The 19,674-nt window shown below is 38.9% G+C and overlaps 1 protein-coding gene across 1 annotated transcript in view; it reads left to right on the plus strand.

The window, feature by feature from the left end:
• Positions 1-17,335, plus strand: part of FNDC3B (fibronectin type III domain containing 3B) — a 209,866-nt gene extending 192,531 nt beyond the window's left edge. Inside the window, exons 24-26 of the mRNA XM_074878513.1 lie at positions 825-991; positions 4,225-4,352; positions 13,816-17,335. Of these exons, the coding sequence (XP_074734614.1) occupies positions 825-991; positions 4,225-4,352; positions 13,816-14,127 (607 nt within the window). The 3' untranslated portion in view covers positions 14,128-17,335. The remainder of the gene's footprint in view (positions 1-824; positions 992-4,224; positions 4,353-13,815) is intronic.
• Positions 17,336-19,674: the final 2,339 nt, after the last annotated feature.

Raw genomic sequence — 19,674 nt, forward strand, 5'->3', positions numbered from 1 at the left:
TTTAAGATTAAGTGGCATTGATTTTGTTCTGCATTACATTGTTGGACAAGTTTGCGTGTGCTGATGTTTGGTCTTGTCAATGGGAAGTATTGTGGAAGACACTTCCTTCGTGGCGTGACTTTTTCTTCTTAGCCTGCTCTCAAGCAGAGCTGTCAGCTAAGGTGTCCCCCAGAACTCCAAAGCTGTCATCCTTTTCCATCCTCCATATCCCACTCGCTATAATCATGCTTTTCCTGTGCCTTTTCACTCAGACCACCATGTGTTCTCTCTGAACCTGTTTTTGTCTCTGCTGTTTGGCTGTCTTCAGTCTGTGAATTCTTCACAACTGAGAAGTGTGTAATATATTACATGTATATTATACAATCTGCGTGTTCCGATTTAGAGTTACTCTGGCTTAAGATGACACAGATGAGTTTAAGATGTGGTCTTAACGTGTGAATAACATCCAAATGAAGAAATAAAAGATTGAAAGTATTACTCTTGCTTTAAACATGCTTCTAAACCAGCAGCTCATGCAACGTACACAGGTTGAATCCATTTTGATTACTAGGTAGTAGGAAACGCATTGACAGATGTTTTTCCAGATAATTCACGTAATCACTTTGCAAGGTATTAGTTGCAAAAGGGGCAATGAACTTCTCTCCCTGACTTACTAATCACTGTTAGTGTATTAATAACATGCCATTTTTATACTTGCCTTTGTGCTTTGCAGAGCTGTTATTCTGCCAGTTTTCACAGTGTGGATACCTTGTGCCGATACGTGTAATAGAAGTGTCAGTGCTACTCCAGTGTAACTACATGTTCCCATTTTTATGGGTTTCCAGGTTTATTCCGATTTACAGGGGACCAAGTCATACATACAAGATACAAAGGCTGACAGAATCCACTTGTTACTCGTTCAGAATACAGGCGGTCAATGATGCTGGGGAGGGACCTTTCTCAGAAGTATGTACCTTCTGCACAACTAAGTCAGTCCCACCTGCAATCAAAGGTATGTAATAAATTTTTTTACATACATGTAAGTAACATGTAATTATTTAAGTAATTGGTAAGTATGCAGTGAGCTTGTAAGGGTTAACATAAACACGTGAAAAATCAGTTTGTGCTGCTTGTATATTTCTGAGAATTGTGAAGTTACATTATGGTGGGAAGCTAAATTATCAGCAAAAAAAATCATGTAAACAATATAAATGTTATACCAACCACTGTTGTTACACATAAACTGTTAAAATGCTGCTGCTAACAATAATGTTCACTAGGGGATTGCTCTGGATTACTGCAGCAATTCTGTAAGGGATGTAACAGCTGTAGTGTATGTGTGTACATACCAACTTAAGCATTAGTAAAGTTTAATGTTTTTAGTTGTGTAGGTGGTGTTCAGCATAGAAGGTCAGTTTATTTCTCCTTTGATGTATAAAATTAATTATGATATTTCACATACATAAAGCATTAGATTTAGAACTCACTTAGCATGAGTTCCACTAGAAGAACAAAAGGCCTAATTAAATGAACTTTTATAAAGAAACGTCTTTTACTATGTGTAAATTTTGGCCTAAGTAATTTTGCTCCTTTCTTCCAAGGAGAATGATTATAAAGGCAGCGGATTCGCTGTGTCGGCTGTCAGAGAAACTGAGCTGAAATCAGATGCACTTTTTTTTCCTGTGTACTTAGAACTCCTTTGTCAAGTCAGTACCATTTACTGCAAGAAGCAGCAATTGGTAGTTTGTCAGAGAGGTTTCATTTGCTCCACTATATTTAAAATTTGGCTTTGCTGATTTTGACACCATTTGTAATCAAAGATTTAGAGAGGCGAGAACACTGCTGGGGTGTAATTTCCCTAGTCCCTAGGTTAGCTGCTCTGAATCACCACCAGGAAGAACAACACTCTAGCACAGAGAGAATGTTGGGAGACTGTCTTCAGTACGCTAAAATCAGCATATGTCAGAATCCCACCTTCATTTCTACCTGGATATCCCCAGGGTTTTGGCATTTGCTTCAGTGCTGCTTCTGGAAGAAGATACCTGTATGTGTTTAGTCTAAAGTTTGAGGGTAAATACACTTCCCAATGGTGAATTATCCTGGTTCATTCTATCAGGCAGTTGTAAGATCTGCCACCCAGCAAAGCGAAGGCAGCTCGTGCTGGCAGAACCAGGCTGGTGTGGGTGCAGGTAGCAGACAGGGTGTGCTTCACACTGTTAGTGTCTGCACATTGTCAGAGCGCCTGGGCACGGCTGCCCACCGCTCGTGGATGCTGAGTCCATGTTGCTGTTGCTTCTCTTAGCTGCACTAAGCAGGTAAGACTAGCACAGGGATGCTGGCATGCACTGTAGTCACATTTTCATTTTGCTGGATAGAAATCAGTTTTCTGAAATTCAGATCTCACCTAGGTTTTTGTTTTGAACTCCCTGCCTGCTTATTTAGTTCCTGTTAAATATGACTCATACCCTCGACTGAATATCAAGCAGTTAAGATACGGAGCAAATACCAGGTCGTGTGTGGGCTGGGACCACAGGTACATGACAAAATACTGGCTGGAACAGAGAAAAGGGCACAACAAAAACTGCGTTAGTGAACACTGCCATGGGAAGGTAATGCTGTAGGGAAAAGAGATCTGTTGAGGAAAAATGATGATGTTGATTCCCTTCTGTGTTTGGAGCAATACAAAGGAATGTATGTGATAAACTTAGTAGAGTTTTTCATGTATCATAAGCACATGTTTATTCTCCTATAAAGTATCCTAGTTACTTAGTGATGCCAACCCTTAAATAGTATTATAAGTGTCAGACAGAAGTCTACATGTATCAGGGTGAAGGATGGAAGGAGGAGGAAAAATAATTGAGAATGTTGTCAGCTGAGATGAAGGCATCTATTATCAGTCTCTCAACACTGGCAGATGTGCAGAGAGAAGCAAATGGATATTGATTACATTTGGGTCTGCGTACGATTCACGTGTTCCTCTTGGGTGGTAACAAATTAGTCTAAAATTCACGTAATGTATGCAGCAGCAGCAGCATTTGTTTCTTTGATAGGCTCTCCTGTTGTCTGTTTTTGTAGAGCTGGGAATTGCCTTTAACAAGCTCATGTCCTTGCACGTGCACATGTTAACCACTTGGTAAAGTGTTCAGCGCTGTTGTTTTTCCCGGTTTCATTTTTTTTGGTCATGTGCTTGTTTGCTTTTCCTGCTCAAGAGGTTGGTGGACCCTGGATGCTCTTGCAGTTGTTTTGATGCCTTCCAGTAGCAGATGCTTAGTTGTACATATAAACATGCTGCTGCTGTTAGCACTCTGCTCAGCTCACCTGCAAGCCTGCCATCAGGCATCGTACAGCATCTTCTGGCTTTCAGCTGGTGAGAGATCCTCTCCCAAGGACATTCTTTAGAGTTTCTCTAGAGTTCTGGTGAAAGCACTAGTCTAAGCCTGGCTAGAAGTAGCAGGTCTGATCATCTGAATGTCAGGCTCAGAATTAGATATGAGTCCAAGTCTTTAAAATTATGCTTATAATTTTGCTTCACAAGCTGGACCTCATCTCTAATACAGAAGATTATTTAGCTTCCCTTCTCACATTCCTTCTCCTATTTTTTCCTGAATGAAATGTTTGATATTATTCCTCACTTCCAGTGACACGTAGCATGGGATGAATATGCAGACATCTCCACTAGCACAGGTATTTGCTCAGAACTTCACGAAATTGCTGCTTTTATTAATTAGTGTAATTCATGAATTGGCTTCTGCTTTGAAAAGATCAGTGCACAGCATTGCAATTGAATTTTCAAAGTTCAAAGTTTTCTATCACATCCACTCCCCTCTCCTAGCAGCTCACACAGCTGACAGATGAGAGATGCGGTAACAGTTTACTTCCGCACAAGTGATCTGGGTCCTGCAGTAAACTTGTTAAGAGCTTGTTAATCAGCTCGAAATTTCACCCAATTTTCTGTGGATAGTGTTTGTTGTTGTTTAATACCAGAAGATTCCTGAACTGCTTAATCAGACAAGACTGTCCTAAAATAAATAAGACTTAAAAGGTTTATTTCTTTCATACAGTGGTGATGACAATTTGATTTTTGGGTCATATAAATACAATACAGGTTATGTGCTACTAACCGCTGTGATCTCCCAAAGTTCTCTTTTTAAAATGTTCTCGTGTATATTACAGTGCACGTAAAATGAGTAAGATTTCAATGCAGTCTTTATATTAAACGTTAATGCATTTCATTCTTTATTGTAGCCCCTCGAGTGACACAGTTGGGAGCAAATGCCTGTGAAATTACCTGGGAAGTGGTCCCACCCATGAAAGGAGATCCTGTTGGTTATGTTCTGCAGGTACTGGTTGGAAGAGAATCTGAATACAAGCAGGTAGGAAAATGGTCTTGTTTTAATATTGCTAAATTGATGATATAACGGAAATGTTTCTGAACATTCGCTGTGCTGCTTCTTTCTACTGTATTGAATTACACCCTATGGTGATGTGTCAGGTGAACTTTGGTAAAGGCTGAGTCAAAATTAAGAGCTGTAATAGGTTGTTTTCTCCCCCGAGGGAGTATATAGAACATCATTATCTTATTGGAGTGATTTGCACTCTCTCCATAGTTAATCACTATTTCTAACTGAACTAACCTTTAAAAAGTTACAATTCTGTCCACCCATGCTTGCTTCTGCACTGGCTGGTGCTATCCATTGTCTGAAGATGAGAAGATTAAGTAGGTAGATTATCTTCCTCATTTACTAAGCCAATATCAAGACCCTCCATCAAGAATTTCAGTCAAATACTCATTGGTTTGTTCAGCCATCCTGCTCCTACCTAAGGATGCGTGGATGTGTAACTGCTGTGTATCAGCTGCCCCACAGAAGACTGTGTCCTTTCTTGCACTGTGGAAACAAAGTGAATGAAGTATGGCTGATCCTTCATTCTTGTCTATCTCGATTAGAGATCACAAGTGGACATTTCCTCAGAGCGCATGAAATGGAACGCTTCACTGACAGCTAGATCTCTTATTTCATTTATCACATCTCTGACTGTGTGATTTACAGTGCACTTCATCTGTGCCCTGTCTTCTCCCTGTCCTTTCTTTCATTGTCATACAGATTCCAAATAAGTCCAAATTAGGAAATAAGACATGTTTAACCTTAAATTAAACTCTTAAAAATATGAATAAGATAGTATGTTCTTTGCAACTGTGTCTTTGTTCCTTCTCAGTCTATTTTTGAGTTACTGTGAATTAATGAATTATCAAAAATAACATAAATAAATGCAAGACAATTCATGGGGGTGCTAAAGATTCAAAAACGTAACTATTGCTTTTGTCAGGGAACATTTTTGGTGCTGGTATAGGTAATAAAACCTCTGTGAACTGTGTTAGCTTCATAATGTCAGTGGTAAGTGGATAAGTGGACCCATTTTGGTGTTGCCTGATTTACAAAGTAGCCTTGATGTATAACCTCCAGTACAGCTTTAGTAAGCATAGCTTCAGTGCTTAACATGTTCTGGATGTCCTTGGGAGAACTGGGCATGGCTTCATGTTCCTTGCAGCTAGGTGATGGTTTAATCTTCTGTTTTGCTGATCGAGGATGCCAATTAAACTTAGACACCAGAGTGGAAAGAGTAGGCTTATTTTACTGCTAATAATTAAAGGATATAACCAAGTAATACAGAAAATAAGCAATAAGAAAAATACAGAATAGTACACGTAATTATTATTACATACAGTTAATTATAGAAGATAAGAATAAGCAAGGCAATGCACCTAATCATTACTACATGATGGGGACAATAGTGATTAAGAAAGATACATCACCACTTGCATACGTTACCAACATCCAGATCCGCAGTTGCTGGGCAGCCCCAGTTGCAGTGAGAATTTGGGGAACCTTTACCTGCAAGTGGGAAATCCTATGTGATATGTCCGTCCGAGGGTGAGGCGTCCAAAGTTGCAGCAAGAGGGTCCAGCCTTATATACCCAAAAATCAGCCAGTCAGAATGGCTTGCACTTTTCTTTGAGCGAAAATACCTGGTTTCATCCTCCTGTTGGATTCCACCCAAAGCCTGGGCGGGGCTCGGGGGGGAGAACCAAGGGAGTTTCTAACAAGGCCAAACACTTGGGTTCTCAGCTTTGAACAAGGCTAAACAAGGGAAGTTGGATACACATTCTCACAACATTTCATCCTCTCTACGGATTACATTTTGCCTAAGCTACATCTTTCACTAGTGAGCGTACATATTTCATTAATGATCAGATACTGATTAATAAACACTAATGGTAATACAGATTTTACTAATTAGAAGATACTAATAATGGATAACACTTGGTTGTGAGGTTCATCTAGAGGTCAACTTTGTTTCAGGGCCTATTATTCAGGCCCTAGCACTACATCTTTGCAATCAAGAAGTTGTGGCATGAAAAAACCCAGCAATAAAGGAAATAAAATTTAATTTCAGGGTCTGATATTGAAGGTCTTTGTTTCTCATGAAGTATGACCCTGATGAGGGGTGTTTTGCTTGAATTTTCACAAGTAACTCACTAGAAGAAGCTCCTGGCTGGGATGCTCAAAGCTGACACTGTGACTTCTGTAGTTGAGCTGGCTGATAACCACCCATGGAAAAGAGGGAGAGTTCCACTCTTTCACCTTCTCAGAAATCAGTTTCACCCAGCAAAATTATTTATCTTCATCGTGAATGTGGGTGTTGTCTCAGCCCTGGGGCACATTCACTGACTTAGTGTCCATTAGTTGAGCTGCAGTAGCTGTGTGCATGCTCTTAGCTCCGATTATGTGAATAGGAGATAAAATATATAAACATCTTTCAGTGATTTTCTGGCTAATGCATTTCACTTTACCATTGCTGTGGCATGCATGTGATCTCTTGCTACTATTTAGCTGAAAAGTAATGGTGGTGGTATGTTACTTATGTTTGAAGTGCAAGTCCTAAATTTACTTTTAAATCTGTTTTGTTCCCGGCAAGTGGCATATATATTTTGCATATGTATCTCAAGGGGCATATTATATTAGAGAAGTTTTACAAATTGTTTTGAAGGGTTGCGCAAATGAAAAATACTGTAAATATTCAGGATATTAAATACACCCATGAGAGAGAACAGTGTCTTAAGTGAATGGAGCTTCTATAGCAGTCGTCAGTGCATTTTGCAGGATCCAGGGATAGTGTAGCTTGATGAGGAGATAAACAGCTGCATGAAGTAATTTTTTATGTCCCACTGTCATGGACATAAATGTAACAAATAGCTATTTATGGGCTGTGCAAGACTTCATATCACGTGTAGGGTTGCTCATCCTCAGATGCTTTCCCCTTCAAGTTGGAAGGGACCCATAAGGTCCATGTTTTATACCAACTCAAACACAGATGAGTTCCACAGAATAAAAATCCACTTTTAAAATCACTTTAAAATTGAAACTTTTCAACTAATGAACATATAAAACTGCTTCTCTTTTACAAGGCTGTAATCCTGTCAATAGTCAGATCACTCTATTTGCAGCAATTTAAAGGCAACTGTTTAAGGCAAGACATTAAACAGTTTTAAGCAGGAAGAGATGTTACAAACTCATGCAACCATGTCTCTGTGTCTACTCCCAGTTGATTTACTTCAGATGAATACAGCTGTTAGGTGACCAAAACCAACTTCTTCATTTTATCTTAAAGCCCTAATTCTTGCTTCCAGTGTTTAAATGAGTAAAGTTCCTGTGCAGGTATATCCTGGAGCAGAACAAACCAATTAGAGGGTAAAGCACTTACCATCTGTAGAAGTGACTATGCATAGCAAAAATCAAGATGATGATGCATGTCAGTCTATTTTTTGTGTAGGGAACAGGAGAATGTTTGATATACATCTAAGTTTCTCCCCCAGGAAATTTTACAAAGACATTGTTATTCTGACAAACTTATTAGGAAGATGCCAGTATGACTTTTGTGATACTGGCTTAGCATTCGTATTCTGTTACGTTTTTTAAAATAATGTGATAGTGTTTTACTGACAAGAATGTTGTGTGCTTCACATAGTAGATTTTAGTCTTTTCATCTAGCTTGGGAAAGGAAGATCCTATCATTGTGAAAACTGAGATAAAACTTCTTAATGATGATTGAGTTTTCAGAACACGACTACATCCTGTTACTATTTCGGGGACAGTTGTGCACACGGAGTGGCACGGTGTTGAGCACAGGGTTTCCCTAGACTCGATAAGAATGCTCACAGAAATCCTTACTCAGGCGGCACAAATGTGACATTTGATTCCTATTTCTGGGAAAGTTTGACTTCACAGATCTTGATCCAGCTCTTTGCTGGGAAGCCCTTCAGAAGGTGCAGAATGCGATGTTTTCCCATGGTAATTTCATTAATAGAAGAAAAAAATCCATCTGAACGCTGTGTCTGCCTCAGTTTATTCCAGCACAGAGTTGGGTGCACACTGAAGTAAGTGGCTGTGTTTCACATCCCTTATTCACACAGCGTAGCTCTTTAGTACACAGCATTGATTCTTCTGGAACTGCCTGTAGGCCCATATAACACCTGTAGGGGGTTTTGTGTCTGAAGTAAATAAATATGGAAAACTCACTATGAAATAAAACAGTAATAGGAGAAAACAAAGTCTTATTAGCCATCTGTTAACTCTCAAAGTTTGAGCTCCTTATTAATCTATTGCTCTGTGTGCCATCCTAGAGATGAAGCTCTCGAGATGTAAGAACACCTAGGAGCAGACCACAGGTCTGTACTTGCACCTCGGTTATGTTGTAGAAGCAGATTCAAGTTACAGGAAATAATCATCTTCATTAATTTATAAATTAATAAGCTAAATCACTTTAGCATTTCCTTCTCCTGCTTCAGCATTAGCCACTGACATGCTTTTGGGTAAAGCTATAGTTTCTCTTTAGATCATCACATCTGAGCCATTTCCCCATCCTGTAGCCCGATGTATGCAGCCCTCCATGTCCTAAAAGCCACTGATTTTTCCACTATTTGACCTAGCAGAAGTGGTGTCAAATTACTCAAAAGCCCTTTTTTTCAGACTGGAGCTATAGCCATCCCTGCCGTCCTGGGAGAACATGTTGTAAATATTTCTCTGCTGAAAATTATCTGAAGAACTGGATTTGTAGGAGCTAAACAGATAACAATTTAGCTCCCTAAAAAGTGTGTTTAAAAAATATTAAATACTCGTTTTCCTGTTTCTCAACAGTGTGTTCCTTTTTGTGTATTTGTATGCTCTATCTGTTCAGATACTTCAAAAAAGCAGTAGCATATGACAGTTCTTTTTAGGAAATCAAATTTTTGTTTGTTTACGAATCAGGATGTAAATCAGCAGATTCCAGGAATTGGTGGCCCAGGTTTGGTTTTCTGTTTCTTTCACTTTCATCTAGCAAAGCTTACTCAGTCAGAACTTAGCTTTAAAGTGTGTTTAAAATCATCTGTAGCTTTGCATAGTTTTAATCTGGAGTTAGGGGAGCAGGTTGGGTTGTGCAGCTCTAGCAGAAGCTGAAGCTTGGGATAACGGTCATAACACTCTGCAGCCTAACTTTTAGTTTCCCAGTTGAGCAGCTCTGGGGATCAAATCACCAAGGAGCCAGCTCTTCGTAAGAGCTGAGCGCAGGAAATAAGCTGAGCTTTAAAGCTTCTTTAGCCTTAAGTTGTTTGCCAGTTGAGACAAAACGTTCTACCTTTGAAATTTCTGAATTTGGAGGCAGTGGTGTTCCATCAGCTTCTGCCACAACTCTTCTGGGAGAAAACTGTCCCCAAATGCTTTCCAAAAGAAGAGATATGGGGAGGGTACACTGGGTGTGTAAAAATCTCCCAGCAATGCAGTGGGAAGCCTGCTCCAGTCTGCACCAAGAGGTGGACGCCTGTGAGAACCCAGCTGGTCTTACCAAGCTCTAATTTTTATTATTGTTTTTTCTTTATTTGTGTCTCTGTAGACACGCAGTCTCTGAAATACATTCAGTACACTGTTAATTTGTGTAAAGCTCTGATCAGCAAAAAACTGGTTTTCCTTCTCTATTTTAAGTAGCAAGTCAAAGGCACTTGTACTGGTTACATGCCAAAATAGAACATAATTGTCCAAAATACAACACAATCGTACAGCAGGCATTGGCATATATTATTAATGCTACTTGCGTGGAGTATTTTCTCTGCCTCCTGATGCTAGTTTTGTGTCCTGAGACGAAGCAAATATTTTTCTTTCATTAGAGTTTTTCACCCTGCAGAAGGTGATCTGAGGGACTCTTGTTTGCTTTGTTTAGGAGACAAGGCTGCCCATACTTAAGGGTTTATGAGCATCTCAGCAGTGGAGTGAGTGAAGCTGATTTTGAGTTTTGATAAAATAATAAGCCTGTTTCTGAAAGAGAAATCTCTCAGATGCCTTAGAAGAAATTAATCCTTTCAAGTGGGCATGGTTTCTAAATGGATTGAAACCTGCGTTTGGTTCCTGATCTTATCACCATACAGAATAGGCTTTTATTAATTAGTAAATACACTGGTTATTGCAATGGAGCGCAACAACCAGGTGAGGTTATCTTACACTCTCCATTGTGTTGCTTATAGGGCAATTGTGGCTGTCATTTTTATTATTTGGAAAAGATGGAGGGAGGTTGGAATTGTTTAATGACATCGGTGAAATTGAGTAATGCTTGCCTAGAGGAATTCTGAGCTGTCTAGCTTGATCAGTAGGATCAAATGCCATAACAGGCTTCAGCAGAAGTATTTATTACTTGTGATGATATTTTCATAGAGGGAACCAGGCAAAAAGCTCATTGTGTTTTTATTATATTCTCGGGTGCCTAAACAGAAAAGCTGTTTTTAGGAACTAAAAGTTATAAATTGGGTCGCCACTTTACTTTGACTTGTTGGCCACCAAAGCATAATGTGCTACATTTAAAAAAGCATGCTGCTTTATACAGTTATATTTGGTTTCATATTTGTTTAGCAAATTTAAAGACCTTATACATAATTATCAATATTTTTTTTTTCTCTGTTGTGTATGTGAAGTCCATTCATAGAGTGTAACTGTGTTCACAACCAAGCACACATCTTTATGCTGAGGGCATCCTGCGTTGACTTAGCCTGGTCCTACTGCAGGCAGAATTGAGCTGGAGCCAGTATGTCTCCAAGGTGCTCGCTGCAGCCTGTTGTGGAGGATGTAGAGGCTACTGTCAGAAGTGAATGTCAATTAAGAACAATCATTTTTTACCTCTTACTGAGAAAGGACATAGGCCCACTGGTGTGAAATACTCAAATCAAACCACTGAAAGCAGGACAATTTCCACCACCTTCCTAGCTCTAGTGTGGGAAATGTTTTGTCTTTATGATTAGTGAATATTAATTCATGTAGTCAATGTACTTTTGACTATTTTTCAAACTTTCTTTAAAAATGCACTCTTCTCTCACTTGACTGTCTGGCCTTTTTCTGAGAAGTGCTGTTGAGTAGCTGGCTTGAGTGAACTTGGTCATCTGTATTTATTAGACTGTAATGAAGATACAGGTCTTTGATTTAGCCAAACTTAGCCTCCAGTTACACTGGCATTCACCACCCTGACAGAACAAAACAAGTAAAAAAACAATTAAATGGACAGTTTTTTTTCAGTGCAAAGATAGGTTGTATAGATCCTATCATTAGTATTTGTTAAATGTAATTTGTGAAGCTTAGATTGTAAAATCTTTATTAAATGTCATTATTTGGATTTTACTAGATTTTTATTTTGGTTTAAAAGTGGTCATATTGGTTGCAAAGGATTATTTACGGCAAAGGCAGGTAGACCTTCCCTGATTATACATGTCAAAATTAAATTAATAATTGCAACAGGAGCAGAAAACATACCTTGCTTACAGTTGTTTTGTAAGGATAGATGCTTTGAGTTACCATGTCTCAGAGCCTAAAGAAATGGGAGCTAGGTAAGTCCTCTGAGTAGAAGAATCCTGACTCTGGTCCTGTGAAAAAACACATCCTTATTTAATTACTCTCTTGAACCTACGTTTACGTGCCAAATGCATGCAACTTTTCTTTGCATGATCACTTATATTTGGGAGTAAGCTGAAGTATTAACCACCTACAAGATGTAGTATTAATGATGGACTAAGTGGAGGACAGTTGCCCACAGCAAGTGGGTATTAGAAATGGAATTGCTGTTGGAAAAACGAGTGGCAGAGATGTTCTTGGGATGAGGTATTCTTTGCAAACCGATGTTTCAACCTTCACGTTATTTCTGCGGACTGCTACAGCCCTTGCAGTTTTGTTTTCCCTGCAATTACTGTAGTACTGTAACTTAATGACTCGCTTCTCATTGGTGTTGGGAAGACAAAGACAACAAGAAAGGCAGTGGTGCATAGCTGTAGTTAATCAGAGAGATTTATGGTATGAATTTGTTGTATTCCTGTCGACTGAGCTAGAGTGAATTTCCTGTGAATGCTGAGCATACTTGAGGAAGGTAACATAATTTTGTTTAAACATTGCTTCTTCCTTTATGCCTTGGGGCCAAGAAACATGAGCCAGTTAGAGGACTTCTACTTAGTCTGGAAACTCAGTGACCATCATTCAAACTATACTTGGAAAAACTGTGAAAGTTTAAGAGGAGGGGAGAGAATGAATGAAAGAAAACCCTTGATCTTTTGTCCCAGACCTTCTCAAGAAATCAGCGACTGGCTTTTTAACTGAGGGATGAGTCTCAGCGGCAAGCATGGGCAGGAAAGCTGGACTATTAAGTGGTGTTTAGCTGAGCATATCTCTTCTTTTTCCTCCTGTATTTCTTACTCCAGAGTAATGCACAGGATGTCCTCTATCAACTCAGGTTTAATTTCCCTCTTGTTACCTTTTTCTAAGTGGAGTTCTTCCCTCTGGGAGGGAAGAACCTCCTGCAGCGAAGAGAAGGAAAGCAACTAAATGAGCAGAAGAAGTATCTGAACTTCAGGATGTTGTTATTTCCAGCAGACACAGGCACTTTGTGACATGTTCTTCATTTCATAAAATATCAGTTTCAACAACCGTTATATAAATTGTTGACTGGTTATTTGTTTTCAGAGTTCATAAATGTTTCCAATGGTCTTTTTCCATTTAAGTCACAAAACTGTCTCTAAGATACTCAGTTATCTCTCTTCTTTCTCATATTGTGACTCATGCTCTCCGAGTCATGCGGTACCTACATTTGACTAATATAAATACATGGTGGGTTTGGATTGCTAAAGAACCAAATACAATGCAACCAAGAGGAGCTTTTTTAATAACTTAGTAATATTTTATTGTTTCCACAATTCTGAAAGTGTAATTTCTGGCAAGATTGCTGACTCTTGAGAGAAATGTGAGGGAAAGTACATTAAAATAATATTTGTAACCAATTTTACAATTATACAGTGAATGTCTGGCAGTAACCTTAGTTTGCAGGTTTTCTTCCTTTTGGTGCCAAACACGGTGCTTATGTCTTAGACATGTTTTAGGCATAGAGTCACATTTTAAGAGTACAGAAATATCTCTGTAGTATTTATCACACCCACAGAAGATGAGTACATCTTACGGATGATATGTTGTCTGAAGTCTTGTCTGTCCTTGTGTGCACTGACTGTTGAACGCTCTGTATTGAGACCTTTCCTGGTTGGACATCTCTTGCATAGTCCTCCACATGCCTCTATTTTTCCAAAACCTGCATTGACCTAGTGAGTTCCTTCCCTTGAGAGCTGCAGGAGTGTTTCCTTAAGAGACTCAGACTTGACTTAACTTTCTAGCTCGAATCCTTGCAAAATCTAACATTACTACTTTTTAAAATTGTTTGATGCTGTGAAAGGAGGATGAGGTTGTCTTGCTCTTTGCATTTGACTGTGCTCGCTGTTTTGTTTTGAAGGTGTACAAGGGAGAAGAGACCACATTCCACATCTCAGGCCTTCAAGTCAACACAGACTATCGGTTTCGCGTCTGCGTCTGCCGTCGGTGCTTGGATACCTCACAGGAACTTAGTGGACCTTTCAGCCCATCTGTTGCCTTTATGCTTCAGCGAAATGAGATCATGCTTGCAGGAGAGATGGGAAGCATAGATGATCCTAAGATAAAGAGCATGATTCCTACTGATGAACAGTTTGCAGCCCTCATTGTTCTTGGCTTTGCAAGTTTGTCAATTATATTCGCCTGTATATTACAATACTTCTTTATGAAGTAGAGAATTCAATGGAAGTTTGAGATACAAATTTAACTAATGCTACGCATTATAATCCACACATTTATTCAGATATTCCTTTTTTTGAAATCCTTTTGTTCTACCATACATTTTATATACTTCTCTTGTTTTTACAGTTCTAGCTTGAAGAAAGATAAATCAGTGTTTTGATGCACCTTTTTGAAATTCAAAACTAGGAAGTGGTCAAACTGGAGAAATAAGCAAACCAGATACCAAAAGCAAGATTTTTTTTTTTTCCTTCACAGTTTCAAAACTGTCACCAATTTGCCTTTTCAACATTTTTTTGTTTTTTTCACTGAAGTTCATACAGCCTCTTATTTTATCTTATTATTTAGGAAATTTTAATCATGAGTCACTTTTTTGTCTCTTCTTTTTCCTTCTAAACATTAGTCACAAGTGTGTATAGTGGTAAGACTAGAATTCAGTGTTAGTCAACAGTACCAGGTTTTCCTTGAACAGTATTAGCAATGTTGCCTATGAATTAATCACTACATTTGCCCCAGTTTTTTCAAGATAAAACGTAGGTTGTTATTTTAACTGTTTAGTGCATTTAAATCGGAACAATATCCTGCAGTTGAAAAACCTTTTTAATTATCTCTTATTTTTACAGTTACAACACTATAAACTGCCTGTATAAGAAATCAAATAACCAAACTGCATATAAATTATGAAGCATTATAGATTTTTTTTTTACCATTTTGATTCCTAGCAGTAATTTTAAGAGGGCATTGTGCAATAGTTAGTTATTCCCGTGTTCAGCTATTTAAAAGCTGCTTTAACTTGTCTGTTTGTCACTGTATATAACTATTCCTAATCTAATACTAGATATTATTCTATTATGTTCAGCCTGATTTATATGATTAGAGCTGGTGACAGCTTACTGCCTCTACTGAATTAGGTGAGATTAACACTCAATGTAAGCAAACTTTACTGTCAGTTGATCTTTTTTATTATAATTATTATATTTTTTGGAGGGGTATCCATTTTATGGAATTTTCTTGGAGGTATCGGAAATTAGATCTGTTTATTTTAAATACTTTAAATGGGTGTCTACACTATTCTTACCACAGGGCTAATTGAAATAACTTGGTACATGGCAAAATTCAGATGAGAGTCCTGCAGAGGAATAGTCCCTGCTCTGATGGGAGTGTCCCCCCTCCTGCCTGCTCCTTCCCAGACACTCATTTTAATCCATCAAGATACTAGATTTTTAACTCTGGAGTCATTGGGTTATTTATACTAAGTCAACATTGTGCAAGTACCTCAGGGACATAAATGAGCTGGAGGTGCAAATAGATTCCAAAAGGGTGCAACAGACACAGTGTATTTCCCTGCCTCTTGTTTTTGTATATTTTTGCTACTTGGTTTTGCTTTTGTCCTAGCTATTTTGTGCTCTGTCTCCATCGTCTTAAGATTCAGTGTCCTGTACTAGCATAATATTCCCTTAACCAAAGTAATGGGGAAAAACAACATTATTTTTGTTTTAGGTTTATTTATACTATATACTGCATACAGTACTTTAAATACCAATTACAGTGCAATCTTTTATTTATTGTAAAAAAATAAAAAATAAAAGTGTACTTATGTACTAATCCCCTCCCCACCCTCCCCGTAGCATGTTATATTTTGTCTGTTTTATACTGTTGTACTTTAGGTCAACTTTTTACCTGGCAGCATTCCTAGTATTATTAATCTTCTTACATTTTCTTGTGTTTTTGAAGATGGGAGCATCTAGTACATAAAATGCCAAAAAAAACATTATCAGTGATTCAAACGTTTACATGTATCCAAAAACATAATCATCTCTGGAAAGAAAGTGCTAAGATCAATGAATTATTCTGTGTGCCTCTCTAGATGTAGCAAATATTAGAAATGTTCTGTATTTTGTTATTGACTATAATTAGTTTAATTTAGCCTTGCAAACTAATGGCATTGAGCTAAATATATATATTTTTTTGTTTTTGCCAAAGTCATGGCTTGTCAAATTTATTTACATCTTATTTAAATTTATTTGTGATATGAAACTTTGTGACCTTGCATCTGTATTTTGTGAGCAAAGCATATACAGCTGTTTTCAGTGGAGGAGAAAAGAGTGTATTTTTTAAAACAATGAAAAGACCGCTAGTTTGGAAACCCAGAAATTTGAATAGATTCCTTTCCTTTATTTTTGGAATATTATTTCAGCAGTGCTGCTATGAAATCCAAGCGTGACACCTTTTTAAAAAAAACCCTGCTTTAATAATGAAAGAAAAAAAACCACCTTGCTTTAGATGATTTGAGCAATTTTGAAAGTTTGAAATACAAGTGATACTAAAAGCATCGAGCAGAAGTGTGGAGAAAAGCAATTGGTTACACTTGAAGCATTTCTGTCACTGCTAATTAGTTTGGTGTCCCTTACAACCATGCTAACGAGAACACCCAGTCCAACCCTGAGGTTATCGGAGAAAGTATTCTGTAGGAGTTGGGACAGGCCCTAAATAAGTTAATTTGACATTCTTTTAGTTTGTATATTCTGCCATAGTGATTTGATGGTCATTCATATATTAACAAAAGAATAAAGCATCGGGGATGTTAAACCATGGGGGTTCTGACTGCTGTCACCGCTGAGCCACCGTTGCTGATGCCTTGTCTTCTCCCGTACGTCTTAGTGCCCTTTGATCCAGCAGGATCGGGCCTTGAATCCAACCCGGGGGCTCTCAGCTCTCAAAGAAATTATGAACCACAACAACAAAAAAGAAGTAGAATGAAACACTAGATATTTAAAGCCCTTAAGGAAGGAGAGAGATGTTTTTATATTGTTCTGCCTTTTTCTTTATGAACTTGAAATGTTTTCTAATCCTGTTTGTTGGCTATAGTAGCTCAGTATTCAGTGTCACGATTGAGAAGTGCCCTAACTGAATGTGTATGAACTTTATCCTTGCACAGTTCTTTAAATTGAAAAAAAAAAAATAAAAATGTTTTTACCTCACTATGGGAACATACATTCCAAGCTTTTCAACTTTAAAAAAAATAATCATAAGTTTTCTTGTATTGTAAATTTTAGACTATTTCATATGCATTATATTAAAACTGCCATATCAATTTTAATGTATAGATTTTGCAAATACTACACTATGTATGTAAGACTTAACTGTATCTGTAGTGTATATGTAATATATTTATGCCCAATAAATGTTTTAATTCTTTCTGATATTACCAGGAATTTTCTGAATTGTGTACGGCCCTTTCAGTCTGTGTGGCCCCTTTCTGGGAGGTCAGTGGTGTCGCTGCAGCCTGAAGCAGGAGTGGGAGCCCCAAATTTAACTCAGAATGTTTCTGGTTTGTAAGTGGAATGATTTTGTGTAATTAGGGAAGCGTTTGCTGGTGCAGTTCAGCAGTTTATGACATAGTATTTTCTTAGACTGAGCTAAATACACGGCAGGTTGCTGGTCCAGCCCCTGGAAAGCTGAAGTTCAGCCAGGCTATTACCTGTACCATCTGAAGGCTGCTGATGTTTTGACCCAAGCAGCATCCAGGTGAATGCCAAATTCCTCCTCACGTGAGCTGGTTTCTGTAGCCCCTGTCTCCTCGTCTGCGAGATATTGCGCTCCTCACCCGGGGCACGCTCAGCTTCAGGCGGCATCAGCTCTGGCAGCGAGCTGTGACTGCTGCCCTGCATTTGCTTCCCTGGGCAGGGCTGATGTACAGTGAGCAAAAGTTTATGGAAACAATCTTAAAGTCAGGTTTCTATGGTGATTTAATCACTTCTTTAAATAGCTTGCATGAAAATTTTAAGGATAGTGAAAATACACCTAGATTTGTTATCTCTTCGTAATTAACGACTTGAAATACCAGAACTTTTCACTTAGTTAATTACGTGCAATAAATTCAATTACTCATCATAAAGAATTAATTGAGTATGTATACATGTTTCTTGGCAAATACGTTAATGTTTGGTTTTTAAACAGCTTTTCTTCTGCAAATCACGGCATAAATACAACATTTTGTTTGCTTTATTAATTACTGCAATTTACAACATGAGTGAATTTTTCCTAGGGAAATACAGTAACTTTTTTCATTTGGTTTCTCAGTTGTTTGTTTGTTTTTTTTTTTATTTAAACGCTTGCCAAAACAACCTCTCTTTAACAAAATCTTTTAAATATGTCTATAGAATAGTAATCAGCGCTTTGGTATCTGAAAAGATCTTTTCTTTTTAGTAGTCCTGGGTTTACAACATTGCCATGGGTGTTTGCAGAGATGCTGGGGGACAGTTAAAGCCCATGGGAGTGAAGGAAGATTTGGGTATTAGCTGTTTGAGCTCTGAATGTTGTCTTGTAATGATATAACCCACAGGTTTGGTGCAGAGGTACTGGGTCCCTTTTCCACACCCAAACTAGGCAGAGGTGGGGTAAGTAGCACTATATTTCCAATGGATTTTGTTTGACAAGGAAATACAGAGCAAGTTGTAATGAGGCTTGGGCAATACTGTATTTATCAACATCTCTTGCCTGTTGGGAGAAAAGCATCTGCTTTGAAAAGTTTTGCGATCGAGCAGGGAGGCATATTTTTAGATATTTTTGTGGCCTTGCGAACAATGTCAAGGCTGGTACAGTAGTTGGATGTGGACCGTGGCACATCTCACATTTTGAGCAGTCTCCAGGTCTGCCTGCAGCAAAGTGATCTCCAGGTTGGTGGCTGCTGTTTCTATAGCAGCAGCAATTCTCTCTTGGTAATCAAAGAGCCTGTTAACAAAACAGGTAGAGTTTGTTTTGCTTTTGACTTCAGTCACTGTTGCATGTTGGGAGCATGTTTGGTTTGGTGGAGGACAGTTGAGCCCCTTCTGAAGGGGGGTCTGTGTACAAGGAACCAGTGTATCAAAGCAAGATGATACCCAGCTCCCGGGGACAGGAGAGCAAACAGGATCTGCAGGTAGCATCAGTCCGTCTTGTTCATCTCCTGCGGAGCTTTTCCTGCCAGACTCAGTCAAGTCTTCGAATTTTAGGAGATGCTCAAATTCAGCCTACTACAAATCTCACTTGCTTGAAGGGAGGTAGATCTTAACTCCAGCCTTTGTGTCAGGGGACCGAGGTTCCCCTGCCTGGAAGCATAGCAGAGGTGTTTGAAAGTACCCCTGAAGATGGAATGCTTCGGGAGCTCCACCTAAGGCCTCCAGAGCGTGCTGTATAAAACAGCATCTCCTGAGCTGCTCCTGCCCTGTGGGCCAGGGGGTCAGCATGGCCTGTGTCCTCAGTCAGGCAGGAGTTTGGCCCAGTTAGCTGAGATCTCCTACCACTTACAGGTTTGCAGCTGGAGAATTGTCCCCTGTGAAATGCTGCTTTTTTCCCCTGAATGGAGGGATGGTGACACCTTGCACTACTGCCTGTCACGGTGGTGGAGACTCAGTGTTTCATCATTGCTGTCAACTGAATGATGCTGTTGTGATGTGCTTGGCATCCGTGGGGAAAGAGCAGGTCCTCCTCCTGCACGGGGCAGGGGGAAAGGTCTGTCAGGACCATGAGTTGTGGGTGAATGGGAGGAAGCAGCTGTGTC

Source organism: Strix uralensis, chromosome 9 (genome assembly GCF_047716275.1).
Source record: "Strix uralensis isolate ZFMK-TIS-50842 chromosome 9, bStrUra1, whole genome shotgun sequence".
NCBI lineage: Eukaryota > Metazoa > Chordata > Aves > Strigiformes > Strigidae > Strix > Strix uralensis.